Source organism: Corvus cornix, chromosome 23 (assembly GCF_000738735.6).
Source record: "Corvus cornix cornix isolate S_Up_H32 chromosome 23, ASM73873v5, whole genome shotgun sequence".
Taxonomy (NCBI): Eukaryota; Metazoa; Chordata; class Aves; order Passeriformes; family Corvidae; genus Corvus; species Corvus cornix.
Genome location: NC_046352.1, coordinates 5,229,020 through 5,250,646, shown reverse-complemented (window position 1 = coordinate 5,250,646; position 21,627 = coordinate 5,229,020). Strand labels below are relative to the sequence as shown.

General features: G+C 54.8%; 2 protein-coding genes across 37 annotated transcripts in view; one reads left to right on the top strand and one right to left on the bottom strand.

Annotated features, from left to right (window-relative positions):
* Positions 1-2,962: 2,962 nt before the first annotated feature.
* Positions 2,963-20,129, top strand: TMEM200B (transmembrane protein 200B). The gene is made up of 2 exons (XM_039564691.1): positions 2,963-3,080; positions 10,127-20,129. Exon 2 carries the CDS (start codon positions 10,150-10,152, stop codon positions 11,449-11,451), a length of 1,302 nt encoding a protein of 433 aa, XP_039420625.1. The 5' UTR covers positions 2,963-3,080; positions 10,127-10,149; the 3' UTR covers positions 11,452-20,129.
* The window catches only part of EPB41 (erythrocyte membrane protein band 4.1), a 94,648-nt gene continuing 90,653 nt past the window's right edge, over positions 17,633-21,627 (bottom strand). For all 36 annotated transcript variants that reach the window (XM_039564681.1, XM_019293778.3, XM_019293775.3 and 33 more), the window contains one exon: positions 17,633-21,106. The gene's annotated coding sequence lies outside the window, so the exon portion shown is untranslated. The remainder of the gene's footprint in view (positions 21,107-21,627) is intronic.

Genomic DNA, 21,627 nt, shown 5'->3' with positions numbered 1-21,627 from the left:
CCTCCTCCCTGAGCCCCCTCTTCTCTCCCTGCTGTCACTTTTATCCCCAGTGAGTTCTCCTCTTCAGCCCTCTTCTCCTCTGGAGGGATGTGGTCCCACTGTCTGCAAGGACACAGGAGGAACCCACATCCCCATCCCAGCAGCTTCTGTCTCAGGAAGGGTGGAAGATCCTGGCTGAGCTCTTCCTGCCCTGCACAGACCACCTTTAACCCTGGAGAACCACAGGCAGCTTCCCTTTCCCCCAGTCCTGCGTCCAGCATCTCTCCCCACATTAACAGCTGACCCCTGGGGGAGACCAGCTCCCTCAGAGCATCACTGGTGACCTGGGACTGGAAAACTGCTGTGGAGCAGGATCCTGTACAGGGAGAAGCACTGCTGGAGCTTGGTGGCCTCTCCCAGCCCCGTGCTGCCAGCCCCCTGCCCTGCCCATGCTGCTGAACTGCCAGCCCCTGCTCTGAAAGCCACCAGCACTGAGCTCCCACCACTTCCCTCTCCGGATCTTTGGCCAGCACCGCCTGGCACAGGTACAGCCTCTGAATAGAAATCAAATTTTGCTCAAAAGCATTAATTTCTTCTGGATCATGGGGTGCCCAGATGGGTTCCAGTGGTGGCAAAGGGAGACCTTGAATGTGTTGCTTGAACAGCTTGAAAAGCCAAAGTCAAATCCCGTTCCTCCCTGGGCAGGTGTGTTCCTTGCATGGAATGCTTGGATGAGTGAGGCATCACTCCACTCCAGCAGTGCAGGTGGCACCTTGGGCCCACAGCCATAATCCCTTCCCTCAAGAAACTCCAAAGATTCACAGAAGTTGCTTTAATTGAGCCTGCCAAAGGGGCAGAGAACTGACCCCATGCAGAATTCCCCCAGAACTGGGGATTTTATTTCCCTCATCATCAACCCTCTGGATGATGCTCCTCGCCAGAGACAGGTGAGGAACAGACTGGTGTCCTGCCCCTCGTTTTTGAGCTTTATCCCTAAAAACCTTTCCCGGGAAGTGCTCCCTGCCATAGAGACATCCTGGATCTGCTTGTGGATTGTGGGGTGTCAGTCACAAAGTCACACAGGGAATTGCTGAGTTGTTTTGTGGCTCCCTAGGGAGAGCGGGGATCTGGGGAATGTGACCTTGGCGCACTTTTAATTAAAGGCTGAGAAAGTGCCTCTGCCTGCTGAACATCTGGGCCTCTGGGCGAGATGAGGCGGAATCTCCACAGCACTTACTGGAGTGTTGGGGTGTGGTGTTGGGGTGGCAGTGTGCTTGGATTGGCAGTTTCGGTGCATCAGGATGTGCCCGTGGTCCTTAGAGCTGCGGGATGCTGCTCACTGTGGGGATGGGGATGTGGGCACGGGGAGGAGGAAATGGGGATGAGGGGATGGGTGTAGGTTACTGACGGGTTCGGTCGGGACGGTCGGTGACGGAGACGAGAGATCTCTATAGTCTGATCTTGGGACACAGGCGGTTTATTGCAAAGGGCGTGGGTATTGGGGCACTGCTCAGAGCTGCCAGACTCAGCTCTGAGCAGGCCCAAGAGAGCAAGAGAGTAAACGGGTGAGAGAGAGAGAGAGAGAGTGTAAGAGCAAGAGTGGAAGTAAGAGCAGGAGTGGAAGTGGAATTGTCTGAAGTCGTGGTTACAATACAATAAATCATCTTCTGTACTGAATATTCTAATTGTCACTAACCAATCTAATACAAGATACAAATCCTATAGCATTTACATACAGCCTATAAGAGTTCTTATATTACCATAGAGTGTTACATCTTAACTTCTAAAAACTACTCTTTGGACCCCTTCTGCTGAGCTAGTAGGGTCTGCTCTGACCCTTGGACCTGCTTGCAAGCAGAGGGTATTGTTCCATCAAGAGGGGATTACCTTCAGTCGGCCATACCATTGTTTTCCAGTTGTTCGGTAACTAAGACTTGGTATTTCAAAAGTGGCTTTCATTTCGATGTTGCCTGTAGTTTTCATATTCCCAAAATCTTTTGTCAGGCAATCATATTTATAGGGCTTTCCTGTTTCATCTTCCCCAACAGATGGGCACGTGGGGATGGAGAGGAGGGGATGAGGGTGCAGGAATGGGGGTGCTGTGCCATAATCCCTGCGGCTGACAGAGAGATTTGTTGTGTCTTCGGCAAGTTCAGAGGAGAGGAAACAAAGTCCTGCACTCCGAGCAGCTCCTTGCAGAGGGTCCTCGCTCTGCGCCTGCCTGGAGGAGAAAGTGCCTCTGGAACCTGCGTTAGCACCGTCTGGGGGGGCTGCAGCAAACGCCTCCACTGCCAGGATTAGTGTGGGGTAATGCTTCATCCCAACTGCTGAACTCCCTGTGCTGAAAGGGGGGATCCACTGCAGCCCCAGTCCCGGTGCAGGCTGGCCTGGCTTGGAGAACTGGGATCTTCTGGTGCACTGCAGGCTGGGGGCTGGGGGGCTGTGCTGGAGGGGTGGAGAAGAGTCTCTGAGCTCTGAGTATTTCATAGGATCAGAGAATCATGCAATAGTTTGGCTGGGAAGGGTCCTAAAAGACCATCCAGTTTCAACCCTCCCCGCGGCGGGGGCAGGGACACCTTCCACTGGAGCATCCCCCGGCGCGGCAGGGCCCTTCCTGCGGGGGGGGGTCTGGGGTCGCCGCTGGGCGAGGGGACCCGGGAGCGGAGCGGGGCGGAGGAAGGATCCCAGCCCGGCCCCTTCCATCCCCCGCCGCTCCCGGCCCCGCTCGGAGCCGGGAAAATCCCAAATCCCACCGATCCCGCACAGCGATCGCAACTTTCCCACGCCCGGGAAGCGGCCGCGGGCCCAGCCGGAGCCCGGCCCGGGGGGGGCACAGGGGGGTCCCGTCCCGTCCGCGTCCCCCCCGCCCGACCCCGCCGCGCTCCGCCCCCCGCGGGGCCGGGGCGGGACCCGGGGCCGGGCGGAACCCGCCGCCCCCCCGCCCGCGCCCAGACGTCCCGGCGGCGGCGAGCGGGGAGCCGGAATCTCAGCGCCCCGCCGGCTCCTGCCGCTCCATGGCCCCGGCCGCAGCGGCGGAGCCCAGCGCCCGCCGCCCCCGGGGCACCGGCCCCGGCGGGAGGAGCATGGCTCGGCGGCCGCCGGTGAGTGGGGGGACGGGGGGACGGCGGGGGGAACACGGACACGGACACACGGCACCGGCCGCACACCCACATCAGCCCTGGGCACACGGACCCCGGGCGGAATGCGCGCCGGGCACCGCGGACACGCAGCACCCGCGGGCACCCGACTGCCGCTGGCACCGGGCACCCCCAGGCCGGCATTGAGCACCCCCGGGCACCCCCGGGCACCCATGGACAGACACCGGGCACCCACGGGCACTGCGCACTGAGGGGCACCGGGCACCCACGGACACGGTGTACCCACAGACACCAGTCTGCTCCCGCAGACCCCGAGCACACGCAGGGACACTCGGACACGCACACGGACTCACACCCGCACATCCACACTCGCATGCACACCCAGCTGTGCACAGATGTGCACACACACACTCCTATGCAAGCCCGCACAGGAGCACACGCGCCTTCACACGGCCAAAACCCGGGAGCTGGGCAGAACTGCCCAATCCCAGCACTTTTTGCTGTTCCCGGGGCTCCTGGCAGAGGGCTGGGGCGAGGAGTGGCCCCACAGCTCATCCCCACGCAGGGTTTGATGTAGAGACTCGAGAGAGGAGAAATGGGTGGAAATTATCCCAGTAGATCCGGGAGTTTGGGATCGGGAGGGCCTGTGGGCACAAGGGGCTCAGCTTTGCGGTGTGGAGGGGTCAGCGACCGCAGCCGGACCAGCGGCTCCGTCTCACCTCTAGGTGGGTTTGGATCCTTATTCACGAAATCAGGGAGATGTGTCTTTTGCAGGGTAAAGAGTAGGGGAGATGGAGGGTTTAAAAAGCTGGAGGTAAGGGTGATGCCAGCTGGGAATACAGCTGGGAACTTAATTGCTTGCAGGCCGAGTGGGATGTGGGCCTGTGGAGTGGGAGATGGGATCTGTGTGTCTGTACCCCCTGGATAACTTGGGCCATGCCTGGGAGCAGGGAGGCAGCCCCCGAGACTCCGTCCCTCCCTTCCCGCCTCCCTCCGTGCTGGTAGGGATTTTTCAAAGGAGCAGCAGGGAAGGTGCCAAATTCAGAAAGAGTTTGGTCCTAATTCCCTGGAAATCCCAGCCTATGGATTTTTTCTTTACTCTCTTTCCTTTTCTCTTGGCCGCAAGGATTTGCAAGGTGCTTGGCCACAGCCTGCATCCTTGGCTGCCCTGCCACCCCACATCACTTCCCAGAGGCAGGAATTCTCCCAGGAAATCCCTCTGAGCCCCTCACTCCTCCCCCTCCTCCAAGCGAGCAAAGAGCTGCCATTAGAAATCCGCTCTCCATTTAAATTTAGATGTCTGCATTATCTTGAATTTGGATTTATTAATTATTTGCATTTGGTTCCTATCAAAAAAGTTGAGCAATGCAGATGTCCTGATTTCGGCATTGGCTTGGGGGAGAAACACCAAATTTGCGGCATTTCCATTGTCTCCTTAGACAATGGCCCATCAGAAGCAGCCGGGAATTACGTTCCCGATCCCATCGCAGGGATCTGACATGTCAGAGTTAAGCATCATCCAAGTTGCGTGAGCTCCTCGCCATGGGTGACTGCAGCTCATTTCCCAGCCGTGGAGATTAGTCTAATTAGCAGAGCAAATCTGGGTAAGGCAAGCGCTGGTAATTAGTAATCAGTGGGATGTTTCCACACACTTTCTTTTGCCTGAGGGGTGAGAGGCGTTTAGAGCATGGCCCCGTTTTTTAGGAGCAGGGAGGAGTTTGGAGAAGTCAAGGGGAATGGAGCTGGAGCTACTGGTGGCACTGGTGGCTCTCACTCCTCACATCCCATTTGCCCATCAGGATCTTCTGCCTGCGGTCACGCACAGGGTGGAAAGCAAAGGGAGAGACCCGCATGTCCCCAAACCACCCCAGCACCATCTTTCCCTGGATCATATTCCAAGTGACAGCAGTGCCCTTGGTGGCTCCTGACTGCTGTCTGGGATGTGTGGCCTGATGATGGGAAGCTGGTGCCGATGCTTCTGCAGGTGTGGGGGTGATGCCTCTGTTGACAGGTGCTTGGTGGAGGTGGTTGTGCATTAACCCCTCCTCCATCCCATCCTTCACCTGGGAAAACCGAGGTCTCCACTGCTGTGGAGAGAGGCATAAAGGGCCCTTCTGACCTTTGGGTTGTCACTCCCAAGGTCTTCTGTGCCGCAGCAAAGGTGAAAATCTGTCACAGCCCCCATGAGACTCCCAGTTTGGGACCAGAAAGTGATTTTCACTGTGAAGGGGGAAAATCCTTCCCATGCTGTGGTAATTAGTGTTACTGAATTTATGTGGAAGCTTCTGTGAGGGAACTTAATTGTGGTTGATTAACAGGTGTCCCCAGCTAAGGCTGGAGCTGGAGCCACAGATTTTGTCACTGCATTGGGAACATGCTTGTGCCACATTCACACAGGGAGGTTTTATCCCTCGGGAATGAGCCTGGGGGAGGCTCCGGACTGGGAGTTGCCAGTGGGTGCTGGGGTGGTGACAGGGTTTGCTCCAGCTGGGAGACCCCCCAGAAAAATGTCTGGCAGATTTTTCTCCTATTCCCTCCCTCTGAGACCTTTATGTGTAGCCAAGGAGGGGAATTTGAAGTGAACTCAGAAAACCAGGAAAGGAGGAGGCACTGCAGAGCTGGGGATATGGGGGCTCAGACCATCCCGAGTATCCAGCACGAGGGATGCACCGTGCACTGGGATCACTGCTGCTCCCCTGCTGGCCTTGGCTTTGGTCTCCTGCAGCCAGGATGGGAGATGGGATGGGGAAGGAGCTGGTGCCTGGGTGCTGCTCCTGTGGTCCCCTACTGCCCCGTGCTGGGGGCGGCATTGGAGGCTGGGCTGAAAAGGAGTTATTTTTAAGCATCACATCTCAGCGCAGACTGTCATTCCCATTCTCCGTACCTTCCCGGTGGGTGGGAGAGCTGGGGGGGCTCCAGCAGCTCGACACAGCCTCATACCCAGAAGATCTTGGCTGCCTGGTTCCCCTTTCCTCATGGAGAGGAATCTGAGGGAGCTCAGACATCACAGGCTTGGATGTCACAGGCTCCCCAGGGCTTGGATGAGGCAGAGGGGGCTGGGCTATGCTCACTGGTTTGGGGTCTCACCCATCACCGTGGCCGTTAGACACACTGCAAGCTTTGCTGGCTGATTCAGCAGTGAATTGCAAAATTAGTTTACTCCCAATATCAGGAGAGCATCTTAAAGTCACAGTATTTTTGGAAAAGAAAAGGAAAACTGAGGTGTTTTCTGTTTGTTTGGTGTTTCTCAGGTGTTCATTACAGCCGGGGCTGCTCCTGTGCCAGCTCCCGGGGTGATGCCCTGCAGAGGACCCATGGGATGGGATCCTACATCCAGGGTGGGATCCTGGGTGCAGAATGGGATCATGCCCCACAGTTGGGCAACGCAGCCTGGGATGGGGTATGACAGCAGTGGGAACACTCTCCCCAGGGAGATGCTGGCTTTTAATTCCCTTCTGTGTGGTGGAGGCTGTCCCGCAGTGAGGCCCTTTCCAGGTGTGAGCCAAGGAAAATAAAAAGCTCCTGGAAGGATAACTGGCAAGAGGGATAAACCCGCAAGGGGAAGGCCCTCAGAGCTGCCTGCACTTGGCCCTTTTCAGTATGGCATTTCTGCATCTCCAGCCCGTCACTGAGCTGGGTGGCACCTCCTGTGGCACAGGACTGGAGTGGCACTTCCAAACACTGGCACAGCCCCTCATCCAGAGGGAGATTTGGAGGCCAGTTCTGCTTTTTGATAGCCTTTGATGCTGCGAATTCAGGGTGGCAGTGTGGTCATAGCAGGAGCAGAGCATCCCAGGGACATGCAGGGGATGTGAGGATCCCTCTGCAAGAGGGACCCTTCCCAAATTCTGCTTTGCCACCACCCAGCTCTGCTGCTGTTGGATGCATTGGGATTTAGTGTCAAATTTTAGGAGCATCAGTCTGCGAAGGCGGCGGGAGAGGATTGAGGTGGGAGGGTGGAGCCAGCAATGTGCCTTCGTGATGGGGGGGATTAGAGAAATATTTGGGTTTATTTTAATGCCAGGCTTATTGCGGGGATTGGGAGCTTAACCTGGCAGCAGAGCAGCGCTCATCCCGCTTCAGAACGACGTTTACAGTTCCATACTGTCATTCCTTCCCGCCGGGAATCAAAACCTCAGAGCTGGTCCTGGTGAGCCGCAAATGCCTCCGGGCTGGAGGGAGGTGGCCAGGAATGCCAAGCCACTGCCTGTCCCCAGCACGGGGCCGGGCTGTCCCCGTGCTCCGGCAGCACCCCCAGGAGCCCCGTTCCTGCTCTCCGAGCTGCTCCAACGTGGGATTAATCCATCCGCGGGAGTGTCGGCGGCTGTGGGGTGCAGGGGGGGATGGCAGCGCTGGGTTCTGTATTTTTTTTAATTTCTTTTTTTTTTAAAGGGTTATATAACCTTGGGGATTCTATTAATAAAAATAATGGTTTTGAACTCTGGGAACAGCCAGCCCCAGCAATGAGCAAGGAAATGCTCCAAGTTCAGAACATGGCAGCGTGGAGATAAGGGACAGGCACTTTGGGCAGGAATAGTGGCCGGGGCTACAGAGGGGATTCCCTGCCTGAGGCAGATTCCTGGCATCTGCCTGTCCCTCCTGCCAGCAGCTCCGTGCCCGTGCCCAGGGATAAGGAGAGGAGGTGGGAAGGGGGTTGTTTCAGCCCCAGCATGGTCTGGACCCTGTGGATGTGGGGTGGGTGGGCACCTCTCATCCTCCTGCTCCCCATCCTAAGCAGCCTGAGATGAACCCCAGACTGTATCCAGTGCAAAAGTGTGGCAAGGGCAGCCTGGTGCAGCCCAGGTGAACATCACCTGGACCCAAAGCATTGCCCTGGATGGGATCCAGGGGATGCTCAATGTCCTCACAGGCAGGACCCCAGGGATGCTTGTTGTCCCCATGGGATGCTCTTTGTCCCCACAGGTGGGACACCAGGGATGCTCCTGTCCCTGTGGACACTGGCCTTGATTCCACAGGGTGGGTTAGAGAGGAAAACAGCAGAACTGGGGTTAAAGAAGCATGGCTGAGATTCTGGAATAAACCAGGGGGTGCCTGGTGTGAGTGAGTTTGGGGTCATGAGCCGTGGGGGTTTCATATTCCCCCCCCAGCAGTGTCCAAGGCTTTCTCTTGCAATGTAGGGGGTCATTCTCTTTTTAATTCCTAAGTAGCCAGCAAGGCATTTAAAGGGTTTGCTATAAAATTAAGAGAGTTTGAAGCTAAGGTGGAAATGGGAGAAAATGGAGACATAACCTAAATCAGGGCATTTGGAGGCAAAAACCCCACAGTCTTTGGGATGTGTTCAAGTGTCCAGTTGTTTCCCTTTAATACCAAAATATTTAAAGCCTCATTTTTCATTCAGGATGAATGTTGCTTTGGGTTTATTGTGTTTCTCCCTTTGCCATGTGGGATTATCAACTTATTTTCCAGAAAGCCTTAACACCCCACTCAGCAGTGGCCTGGGGTTTGGTCTGGTTTTTTTGGGACTTTATTTTTTTTCCCTTTAAATCTCCCTTACTCAAGTAGTCACAGCTTGACAGCTTTGTGCCAGGAACAAGCTGTCATCCTGGAACTCGTATCTTTTAATTCCTTCCCTCTGATGCTAATAACACCTTAAGATGATTAACTGGGAAAAAAAAAAATGTAGTATTTTTCTGCTGTTTGGATGCTGGTCACTGGCTCTAGGCACTTCATTCATCTCGGGGAGTAAAATTGGAGAGGTCACCCCTCTCCTCCCGCAGGGTTCTCCTTGGGTTTAGTTTCTGGACTTGAATTGCTCAATGTCCATGATTCCGTGTTGTCCAAATGCTTTTCTTGACAGTTTAAGATGAATTGGGGTGAGAAGCCCCCTCCCACAGCATCCCTTGGCTGGGGGCCACCCTGCAGCTCTCCCTGCTCACATCCCCTTTGGGATGTTCCTTTGGGAACCGCCTGGGCAGCATTCCCTTGCTGGCAGTGCCCAGAGACACAGGAGAGTGCACGGACACTCCGTCCTGCCCCAGCCCCACTGCCAGCCATGCTGGGCACGCAGCACCGCACTGTGAGGACACGGATTCCTGTCAGCATGAGCTTATTTATATTTTTTTAAAGATGTTTTTGGTCTGGGACATGTTCAAGGCCTGTTTTAGCTTCCCAGGGTTCCACTTATCCCAGGCACAATGGTGCCAGCCCAGCTGATGCTTCCCACCAGGCTGGTCACTGGCTGTGTTGGGCAGCAGCTTCCACACCTTTTTGCTTGTCTAGGAAATAAAGTTCTGGATAAAATGACACACCATGCACTGTAAATCCCTGTAAATCCCTAGATGTGGAGTTTGGTGTTGGTGTGTGTGAGGGTGGGATCCTGGGGATGCGCTGAGCAGGTCAGGGGAAATAGGAGACAGCATAAAATTGGGGAAAAAACTCTTTTAGCTTAAATTCTCCATGGATTGGTGGGTCCTGCCATCTGATGAGTGGCTTGATATTGGTTTAGGTTGTGCTTGGATCATCACTCACAGGGCCCTGGGTGGTGCAGCTGTGTCAGACCTTTCATTTGGGTTTCCAGGTGCCTCAGTTTCCCCCGAAGATGAATAAAGAGCCCCTTCCCTCGCTGCTCTTGTGGCAGACTGGGGGTGGCACCTTCTCAGGTGTCACAGGACTGGGGTGACCCAGGACAGGTCCCTTGGGCCCCGATGCCAGCGATGGCTCTGTGCTGGATGTGGCACAGCTGTCCTCACTTCCTGCACAGCTCAGGGGTTTAGAGGGATGAATCTGAGGGCTTTGGGAGTGTGGTTGGAAGGGGCTCCTCAGCCCTTCACTCCTGAGTGGGGAGAGAGAAGTGACCTGAGGAAAGAGGGGAGCAATGGGGCAGAGCAAAGCTGCTGGTCCCTGACCGGTGTCACCTGCGGGCTCGGTGTCCTTGTGCTCCCGGCATCCCCTGCTCCTGGTGTCCCTGTGCCGTCCATGTTCCCAGCACCCCCATGCTCCCAGTGTCCCTGTGGTCCCCGTGCTCCAGCATTCTGGGCACACAGACCCCCAGTGACGCCTGCTCACCTTTTTCTTCTTCCGTCCTGCAGGAATTGCGGCTGAGCCAGAGACGATGACTGCGGAGAGCGCCGAATCCAACGGGCCCATGCGGGAGCCGGAGCAGGGGGGCCCCAAGGTGCCGGTGCCCCCTGTCCCACCGCGGCGCCGGGGCCGCCGCCTGCGGCGCAAGCCCCCAATGGAGCCCCCGCTGAAGGGGCAGCTCCGCATGCGCTCACCCGCAGGAGCCTTCGTCATGGTGGGCATCTCGGTGGTGCTGGTGGGCATGACCATTGCCGTGGTGGGCTACTGGCCTCACCGGGGACATGGGGGCACTGGGGCCAGCGCGGGGAACACCAGTGTGGTGGGGGACATGAGGAGGGAGGTGGCGGCTGGGCGCCACGTGCCCCACAGCGAGAAGCTGAAGCTGATCGGCCCCGTCATCATGGGCATCGGGCTCTTCATCTTCATCTGCGCCAACACGATGCTGTATGAGAACAGGGACATGGAGACCCGGCGGCTGATGCAGAAGGGGCTCTACGGCCTGGCAGTGGGGCTGCCCGAGGGGACCAGCCCCGAGGATGGCCACTGCCAGCACGGGGACAGCCAGCCCGTCCCCAGGGCCAACGCTGAGTGTGTGGAGGGCTGTTACCAGGTGGACCTGTCCTGCCAGCCCTGTCCTGGCCCTGGCAGCAAGTGGTCCGACTGCTACGGCCCCAACAGGCTCCAGACCATGGCCGAGTTCCTGCAGCACCCAGCAGCTTCCCCTGCGGCCTCTCCCCATAGTCTCCGCTCCACTGAGATCAACCTGAGCCTCCCGTGCCGTGCCGGAGCCGAGTCCCTCCTGTCCTCGGCTGTTGGGGCCCTGGCACTGCCCATCATCAAGCTCAACAACTGCTTGCTGGACGGGGCAGCACGGGCGGCTGGCGGGAGGGCAGAGAGGGGCCCTGCTGAGCATCCCCCCAAAACACCACAGCTCTCCCAGGCTCCGCTTTCCATCAGTGACAGCACCGCACCCTGCGGCCAGGACGGTGGCGGTGGTGATGGTGGTGGTGGCCACATTGTCATCAACATGGGTGGTGGCTGTCCCGGCGCGGAGCCGCTGGTGGAGCTCAGCCCCGATGTGCACCTCCACATCCCGGGACATTCCAAATCCCTGGACCTTGGCCAGCCGGGGGTGCTGCTGGTGGCCCCCATCAAGGACCGCAAGAACCGGAGCTGGCCCCGGCTGGACCACGTCAGCCTGGTGGGCTTAGCCAAACTGGAAAGTACTGGCGAGTCCTCGGACCGGCTGCTGGAGCCCAGCGAGCCCCCAAGTCGGGGTGAGCCCCGACCCAGCTCCTGGGTAGTGGGGATGGAGCAGGGCACGCGAGTCTGATGTCCCCAACACCTCTGGGGACTGTAACAACATCCCAGTCCCTCATCCTGGCCCCCAGCAGCCACCAGCGACCCCAAAACCCCACATCCAGGGGTGTTTGGGGGTGGCATTTTTAAGCCAATGCCAAGAGGAAGATCCTGACCCTCTGCTCCTGGGGGAGGATTTGCCTAGGGTGGGATGTCCTTCACGGTGGATGCCCTTGGCCTTACAAGCCCTTCTCCTGGTGGCTTTTCTGGAGGAGTCCTCACTTTGAGACCCCACGCAAATTGTGGGATGGGGACATGGGGGCGGGTGAAGCTCACCAGCCCCCACAGCACTTTATTTCAGCAGGGTTGGGGTGGGGAGATGCTTTGGGGGGTGGTGTCCCCTTGTCCAGCCTCAACCCACCGGAAAATTTGCTTGGCCAGAGCACATAGGCCCAGCAGGGCTATTAAATATTATCTGGATGCCATGTGGTCCTGCCTTGCCTCCTCCTATTGCCCGTGGGATGCTGGGGAGGGGCAGCGCCTGCAGCAGTGCGTCCAGAGGGTCTGTGAGAACTTGTGCCTCCACCCAGGCTCCACTGAAGAAGGGATGCTCCGTAACCAGCTGCTCAGCATCCACAGGATGAGGGGATAAGCTCAAGGTTTGGAGTTTTTATGGAGAGAAGGGATGCAAAAGGTGCCCGGGGAGCTGCAGGCAGCGAGCGAGGTGCTGCTGCGCATTCCGAGAGCCTCTCTGTGGATCTGGGTTTGTTTGTGCTGGTTTTTGGTGGGATGAAGGATGCAGGTAGTGGGAGGAAGGGTGTGAAGGGACAGAGAGGTGGGCGAGTGTCAGTGCTGATTTTGCCAGGTCCTGTTTGGTGTCGTGGTGTTACTCAGTGGCTGCTGGATGCAGAACAGGAGCTGTATGGGATGAGGCCAGAGAGGTGGCCTCGGCACTGGGGTGGATTCCTGGAGAAAAGGGAGCTGGGGGTTCATCCCATCCCTTCTTACTCCCTCCAGCTCTCTCTTGGGCAGGAGGAGCCCTGGGATGCTGGGGGTGTGGAAGGATGGATTGGAGCGATAGGATGAGGACAGCTCTGCTCTCCAGCAACTCAGGAGGCTTCAAAATGGCTGTGGCAGCCTAGATGGGATCTTTGCCTTTTGCTTTCCCAAAACCAGGGCCTGTTTGAATGGCTGAAATATGTTTTATCTGTGTTTGGGGGGTTTTATTCCTGTCTCTGCTTCTCCCTCTCTGGTCTGAACACAGAGTGTCAGACCTTGCAAACTTTGGAGACAATGTCCTTTTCCAGATTGAAACATCCCAGCAAAATCATTTGGAATTTGCCTTTTCTACCCCAGCCCCCTCTTTTCCCAAAAAGCAACCCCCCACAGTGTTTTGGGGGTTTTTTCTGCTTTACAAGGGAAAGCTCTGTCTGTTTCCAATGCCAGCCCTCCCAGAGAGGTTTGGTTCAGCTTCCCCCTGTGCAGGGAACAGGGATGGGACCAACAGCTGCAGTTTGGGGCCAGTTGCATCCCAAAGGATTCTCCGGGAGTGATACCAGCCCGAGCTCAGCTATTTATTTGGCTGCTTAATCTCAACATTATTTAGGCACTGATTCAATGCAATAAACAGCAACAAGAGAAAGTCACCATCGGGGTCTGCCCTGGAGCAGCATCCCAGGGGAAGTGCCAGAAGGTTGTTTATGTCCAAAAATAACTTTAAATTTGGGCTTAACCAGCTGCAGCCAGAGCTGATGCCGGGCCCTGGGCCATGCTTTGGGAACTGGCAGCAAGAAATTGGAGCCCAAAATGCCACAAGGAGCTGCACCAGAAGCTACTGGATGCTTTTGTTTTCATTTTTCCCCTTCATTTTCTGGCTGGGGCTCAGTCCAACCGTGGGAAATGGCTGGATCACAGGGGAACTTGCCTGGATCATGTGCCTGCACCAGCATCGTTCTCCTGCCCCATCCTCCTTCCCAGCTCAGCAGCATCCTCCAGGGAAGGCAATTCTGAGTCACACAGGGATCATTTCAAAATGCAAAGCAGCTCGATTAATTAATCTGGCAGGGTGAGAAGACCTGTGCCTTCTCCAGGGAGAGCAGCATCAGCGCATCCCTCACCTTCAGCTCCGCCTGTGGACCCCTTTTCCAGAGTGTTTGCGGGATTTTAACAGTGCTGGTTTCAGCGGGTGGATGCCGTGTATGCTGTCCTCCCAGTGTGCTGGGAATAAACTGGGCAGGGATGAGGCTGGGTTAGAAACAGAAATTAAAAGAGAAAGTAGAAGTATACACCCTGGGTAGAACCCTCCGTTGACTGCTTGGCTACAGAGCTGTGAAGTGGAACAATCCTGGAAACCCTGGAGATCGCACACTCGCAGTCTGTGAAGGGCAGTGCTTGGTGGTACCTTCTGTCCTGCTCAGAACAGGCTGAATACACTCTGGATTAAATATCCAGCTGTTGGCACCCCCCGGGGTATCCCACTCCAGGAGGTGGCCATTGCAGGAGGAGATTCCTACCAACAGAAGGGGGATTTCATCAAAAACACCGGCAAGGAAAACTGGGGGATTGTCCCCAACACCAATGTGTCCAGGCTGACGAGGACTGACCCCGGGGGTCCCTCGGACCAGAGGGTGGAATTTGGAGAGACCAATTGCCCTCACCACCAAGGGACCTCTCAGCTGGTGAATGGCTACAGGACAGCTTAGTTTGGGCCAAAAATGGATAAAATGTGGAAAATGAATTGAGGGAACCACTGCCACAGGCTGTGTGTGGGAGCTGTGCTCTGGGGAGGTGCAGACCGTGCCGGTGGCTGTTAGAGGGTCTCTCATGCCTAGGGACACCAGCGGGTCTCCAGATTTGCTGCTGGGACACCTCTGTCCCCAGGGAGCACAACAACCACAGCTGGGGACAATCACTCCCTGATCCTGCTCAGCTGTTGGCTGGTTGCAGCCCTTTCTCCTCTTCTTCTTCCTCCTCCTCCTCCTCGTCCTCCTCTCCCCGCAGTGAGGCAGGTCACAGCCATGGATCTGCTTGGCCGGAGAGCCTTTCCTTAAGATTTAAAGTCTGTGGGAAGGCGAGGGCTCTGCTCGCAGAGCGCACTTGCAGTACAGCCAGGAGTGAGCGATCCCGGCCGTAAATCTGCCGAGGTGCTGGGAAGATGAAGTGTCGGGGACGGAGTGACCTGTGCTGGGTGAGTGTGGCTTTTGCCCGCCGTGGTTAAGGAGGAGCGGTGTGATGGGGGCGGGTGTGCTCCCCGGCTCTGTAACGCCCTGGCACCTCTCGGCAGGGGGCTGATCTTTGGTGCTTTATTTTAAAAAGGGCAGTAGTGCGATACGAAATGCCTGCCTGCATTAATGAGCCAGCACTGAGCCAAAGGAACCCATCCTAGTGATTCCCGGTACCCAAGGGAGCTGGAATGGGGCTGGAGCTGGGGTGGGTTTGGGGGTAGTTGCCTAATTTTTTTTTTATTTTTTTTTTCTGTGGGTTTGGGGGTGTCCTGTACAGGCTCCCTGGCACCCCAGGCTCTGCACATTAATCCTAGTGTAGAAATGGGCTGAGCAATGTGGGATGGATCCCCCTGGGGCTGGTCCTGGGTTGAAAGCCCAGTGTTGTCAGTGCCCATGTGATGTGTCCTGACAGCCGAACACTGGCACAGGGCTGGAGCCCAAGTCTCTGGGGCTTTGGCTAGGAGCCCATCAGGGACCACTGCCCATGCTGGGGGCAAAAAGCAAAAGATGCCCATGGATCTGTAGGAGTCCTGCAGTGGTGCTTCCTTGGGGGGTTGGGGACGGAGCAGGGATGAATCCAAGGCCATTGACCCAGCTGCTGCAGGGCCTGAGGTCACTCCCCACCTGGTTTTGGCTTTTCTTTCATGCCTCAGTTTCCCCAGTGATGGAGCTCAGAGCTGAGCTCAGCGTGTCCAACCTGGCCCATTGTCAACGTAATTCCTCTTTGACCTTTCAACCCTGTTTATCTCAGACCCTGGGATGAACAACCCTGGGCTCTCTCAGCTGGAAGTGATGGAGTTGCCCTGCTGCTGCCTGGCTCCCACAGCAATTCCCCCTGGAGCCCTCAGAGCAGCCCTGATCCTCTGGGAACACGACTGGCTGCTGAGCCCCCAAAACAGGAGAAACAGCCTAAAAATAGCCTGGGCTGGAACAAGCTGGAGACTGAAGGGGAACGTTCTTCTCCTGATGTGACAGCTGCTCCTGAGTTCCAGGATGGAGACACGAGGAAGGACCAGGGATGGGTGATGAAGGGAAGCGACTTTTGTGGCTTCTTCCTGAAGCATGGGATCTCCAAGACAGAGTCGTTGCCTTTCATGTGGGATCTGGGGGCTGGAGCTGGTGCGGGGCCACCCAGGAGCGCAGACTCAGCCCACCAGGAGCTGCTGCCTCCTGCACGGCTGGGACAAGGGACTGGGGTTTTATTTATTTGCATCTGGATTGCCATGGTGTTTGTTTGCCTAATATTTTCCGTTGCTTGTAGCCAGACAAAATGCCACAGGCAGCATTTACCACACCCTCTCCTGCTCTGGCTGTGAGGGGGATAAAGGCACCCTGGGCTTGGGACACCCACCCAGAGGGGCTGGAAGGGGGGAGGTCTCCTGGGATGGCCCCAGACAGTGCAGGATCGTGGCTGAGCATCGAGGTGGGTATTTACTGTCCCTGCACTTGTACCCTGAGGGAAATGAGTTGAAGACACTTTTCCCCTGGGCATTTGGGATGGGGTTCAGCATCCCCTGTGCTGGGCTGTCCCTTCACTGGCGATGGCAACACTCCTGCCCAGCAAAGTGCCGTGGTTTGGGTGGATGGGCAATCCCTGGTGCCACTGATGTCCCTGCAGTGTGTCCAGGACAGGGATGTGCCAGAAGCCCCTTGGGAACCATCAGGCCCATGTCCCCTCCCCATGGCAGTCCCTGATGGTGTTTCTGCCAGGACACATTGGTGCAGTCCAGCACAATCCCATATTGTTGTTGGAGCTGGTAGCTGTGGGACAGACTGGGACCCACAGGAGCCCGACAGAGCTTGGAGCTGCTCCCTAGGTGACGCTCAATAGGGCCAAGAGTGGGAGCAGGTGGTGATGTCTTGGCCACTGAGCAGGGGACTGACACCCCAAAGCGCAGCTGAGCAAAAGGATGAAGCCCTTTCTTGGTTGGTTGTCCCCAAACATGATGTTTTTGGGGCTGTGGTTCGTGCCCAGGCATGACCCCTCACACCAGCGCGTTGTCTGAAGGTGCTGGGACCTCCCTGGGGCCCAGCTCCCCAGAACAGGGCTGGTTTTGGCGTGACCCTGCGGGGGTTGGGGAGGGCAGGAGCCTGGGAGGTAACGGGACGTGGCTCTGCCGCAGAGCTGTGAGTGAGTCACGCTGCTGTGACACTTACGGGAAAGCAGCCTCGGTGGTGGCAGTTTCCCAACTCTCCAGGGTCAGTTTCTGAGGCTCCTTGGTAATTTTGGCTTTACAGGACACTGAGATTTAATACTTGGAACCAAACTGTCCAGGGTCAGGGTCGCAGAGGTGATGGCTGTCTGGAGCAATGGGAATTCAGTGCTTTAGTACAACATGCCCTATACCACCCTTCCCTTTCTGCCTGTTAGGGAAATTGAGGCACGGGGAGGTACCACAGCCAGCCCCTGGGCTGCCCCTGCCCCCAGGGAAGCTCTTTCCAGCCAATTTCCAGTCTCCAGTTGCCCTAACTGGGCCAATTGGCTCTTGCTCTCTGTCAGGCCTGCAGCCAAGATGCCCTGTCAGCTTTTTGTGCCTTATTGTTGTCCCTCTTAAAGTTGCTGCAGCCAGAAAAAAAAAATGAGATAGGACCAAAATATTGATGGATTTGACAGTTCCCCCCACTCCAGTTCAATCATACTAACTCAGAGCTGGGCAGCAGCTGCTGAGCACAGACTTCATCTGGGCTCACCACAAATTCCGCAGCCCAAAGGGAGGTTCTGTATCAAGTGATGCTGCTTTGGGGCAAAGTTGGACTCTGGGAATTGCTTCTGGCCCTTTTGGGGAGCTTTGGCCCACATGTGACCACACTGGGAACTGTTTAAAGGGTCTGAAGGCACCAAGAGCCCAGGGAAATGCTGGCCCAGGACTGGGAGAGCTTTGGCACCGCCGTGGCTACCTTTTGGGGGCTTTGGTTTAGGCTGGTAAAACCAGGCTAAGGAGAGAGACCTGGAGGAAGGTGAGAAGAAGGAAGAGAATTCAGTGCCAGGGAGAGTTTTGTTTGAAAATTTATTGAAAAATGCAGTACAAGAAGCAATACTGAACACTCAGGTCTGCCTAAACGCTACGGCAACTTTCCCTTTGATTCACTATGAAAATCCAAAATAACAGATCCCGTCACTAGTTGATCTAGAAAGTTTTGCGAACTTTAGAAGTTCCTATTTTTATAAAGAGTGTAAACGCCTAGCCTAGACAATTCACAATTGCCTTAAAAAAATTTTACAAAGCTCCTTCATCTTCTCAACTAAATTATTTTATTTATTTTTATATTTTTTTACAAGTTTCATCTCTAAGGCTGGGACACTACCACCTCTTAAGGTAATTGTACAATTAGGAAAATCAGCAAACCACAGTTTATTAAAACCAGAAATCAGTCAGTCCTTTGCTAACACATCTCTGTTGGTCAAGGGATTGCTACTGGGCAACTGGAGCTGCCATTCCAGTTTAATGGAGGAGAACAGGAGCTCCTTGCCTTCCTTTCTATAAAAACATTCATTCATATATAAATAGCTTCCATATAATGTATATTATACAATCAAGACAGTCTCTGGGTGAATTTGTGGAGTGGGAAGAGCTGGGAACATTCATATAAATAGACCTTACTTAGCTGGTTTGTCCCTCGAGCTGACACAGCATACTCAGAGCCAAGGATTTTAAATCCCACCAGAGGTGGAAGGGGAGTGGGCAGCCCCACCACGGCATTGAATGAGGGTGAGAGAAGCTTCTTCTGCTTTTAACTTGTATCTTCTTCCCAAGCTCCTGTCCAGCTCCTGGGCTTGGGCACCACGTTGGCAGGAGCGGGGCTGGAAACTCCTGAGGTCAGACAGCAGGTGATGGCAAAGGGCACAGGAGGCCATGACTTGTTTAAATTATTCCAGGAGAAGCAAGAACTCCGCAGGGGAAGTGTGAGAATGGACAACCTGGAAACAGCCACCCAAAATCCAGGGAAAAAATAAAAATAGGGTTATTCTAGTCTATGGGCCCTTTAACAAGGGACATCCGCAACCACAGTGAGCACATCCTTTTGGAAAGGAACCACCTCTCCTGCCAGGTTTCTCACCCCAGAAATCCCCTGCTTTGTCTCACTCATCATGCTCAGGGCATGGGATACCCCAGGGGAACATCCAAGGACCAGATTCCCCTAAATTCTCCTGACAGCAGAGTGCCTTCAAGTGCTATGGACAAACTGAATTTATCACGCTGGCTCTGCCTGGTAAAGCCCAGAAATCCTCTCAGCCACTGCTCCATGTGCCCCTTCACTCCTCAGGTGGCTGTTGCCAAGTGAGAAGGAAGGACTGAGTAGCAAAAAACTCAATTCCCAGAAAAAGGACAGTGCCAGAGGGTGCTCAGCATGATGGGTGTTTAAGGCAAGCATTACCCAACTAAGTTGAGAACAGCAGAGACACAGACCCCTTCCAGGGTCTGCCTGGCAGAATAAGGAAGAAAAGGGCTTTTCAGACATGGACAGGAAGACTTAATCTCTACACTACAGCTGTGGAGCCCAGGACTCTCTAAATCCCCAGAGCACGATGCCCTGAGGAAGGCAGAGCATCCCGGGAGGGGACCCTGCACCCAGAGCAGCCCAGAGGCAGCTGCCGGCATGGGAAGACTGGAGGCTGAGCAGGACCCAGGGCCAGCAAGGCTCAAATAGAGCCAAAATCCAGCAGCGTCTCCAATCAATACCGACAGCTTAATTAAAATTGCACCTGAAGCTGAGAAGTTGCACCAGCCCCAGCGCAGTTCCAGGGCAGCTACACAGTGGAGTCTTTGCAGCCTGAGCTAAATTCAGTGACTTCTGAAATACATTATTTAAATTTAAAACTGGAGAGCATTTTTCTTTATTGCCATTTTCCTCCCATCCTCACCTGAGGAGCAGAGCACTCCCTGCCCTCAGCTACCACTGTGCCACATTATATATATATATATTTATACATTAAAAAAAAAAAATTAAAAAATCACAATCTCAAGTGGACTGAAGTGTTCACAGGTGTCTGGGCAGACTCTTTACAGAGCTTGGTTGGTTTTTTGCTTCTTGAATCTTGAATTTAAATGCTGAAAGGACAAACCAGGCAAGAACATTCCCACGAAGCTGAGAGAGCAGCAGTGGGAGCACATCCAGCCCCTGAAATCATGTTTTTGCATCACCGCTTCTGTGCTGGAGATGGCCCTGGGGGTCTGTAAGCTCAGCCTCAAGATTCAATCACCCTGATATTTCATTCCAGCAAGGGGGTCATGAAGCCAAATCCAGACCCTTAGGCCAGTGTGGAAGAGGGAATGGCAGCACTTCCCATGTGGTTTGGCTCTATCACAACCAGCAACACTTGACACCTCCTAAAATTCCTTGTTCAGCCTCTCCAAATACAGCTTGCAGGCCTAGGAAGGATTGTCTAAAGGAGTTTAAATTAAATGATAGTAGGATACATGCTCTGGGAAATGGGTAACGTGTTCAGCTTTAAATAGCACTGTGAGGGGAGGGAAAAAACCCAACCCATGACTTACAAAAAAAAAACCCTCCCTAATTTAAAAATCATGAACACAAACAAGTGAAAAACTATGACACTGAAAAACTCAGTTCCTGTGAATGCTGCACAAGCCTACCTTAATAGCATCCCGAGTCCAAACACCTTAAACACACACTTCTACGGGCTTTTTAATTTAATGGCATCTAGAAAACACAAACAGGTGGGGAGCACTCGGCAGAGACACACAGGAAGAAGGCAAGATGCTATCACAGTCCTCTTAAAGCTCTAAAATTCACAGTATAAGATACTTGAAGCAACTTCCAGTATTCCTTAAATCTAGTCAACTATTCAGATGTGTGCATAGGCTACACCACAAAACCCTACTGTGATCACACATCAGGGCTGGAACCCAGCGGGGAGGGAGCTCGGAGCAGCCCGGGGGTCGCAGTGGGGCTGGAGCTCCCCGGAGCTACAAAAATAATCCAGAGGCAATTGGAAATGCTGCACAAAGTCTGACTCTTTAAACTGACTCTCCTGGCAGAAGGACCCATGGCTTTGTGAAGGCGCGTACAGATCCCACACTGGGAATATGCATGGATACAGCTCCGATATCCCTGATGAGGCAGAGGGAATACAGGTTAAAACAGGGAGCCCTGGAGCCCTGCGAGGTGGAATTCTGTGTCTGAAGAGGCTTTGTGTGAGAGGGAATGCAAAATTGAAAACCTGTAAAAAATATTCAGTCCAGTTAGAAGTATGGCATATTTCTGTCACAATAGATATAAAAAAAAAAAAAAAAAAAAAAGACAAAACAAAACCCCATATCCAATAGGATCCAGTGGAGTCTGGAAAAATCCCAAGTAAAATGTCAATGCACAATGCTTAATAAATGATATGAATGTCTCTGAGTGTCAAGTCGGAAATCCAAGGTCTTTGTGCTCCAGGTAGTTTCTTGGTAGTTTTGCTGGGTTTCTTTTTCCTGGTGTTGTGGCTTGCAGGAATGTTTCCTATCAAGAGAGAAAGAGGGTAAGTTACAGCTACCAACAGCAGCTTGCTGGGAGAGACAGGAATCTGCCTCCCTGAAGCCAGATGGGAACTGATTTCAGGTGAATTATCACTAATGGCAGGTGAGAAGTGCCTGAAGGGGCTCCAGGAGAGCTGGAGAGGGACTGGGGACAAGGGACGGAGGGACAGGACACAGGGAATGGCTTCCCACTGCCAGAGGGCAGGGATGGGTGGGATATTGGGAAGGAATCCTTCCCTCTAAGGGTGGGCAGGCCCTGGCACAGGCTGCCCAGAGAAGCTGTGGCTGCCCCATCCCTGGAAGCATCCAAGGCCAGGTTGGACGGGGCCTGGAGCACCCAAGCACATAATGAATGTTTGGGAAGGCAAAGCAGCCTCATGGCAGGAGCTGTGTAGCTTTTAACCCATTCTGGCTCATTTTCACAGGATTAGTCTGTCTGTGACTGCCTCATCAGCCTCCATGGGTCTAACAGGAACAGCCTGAGCAGGACTCCGCAGAGAGCAA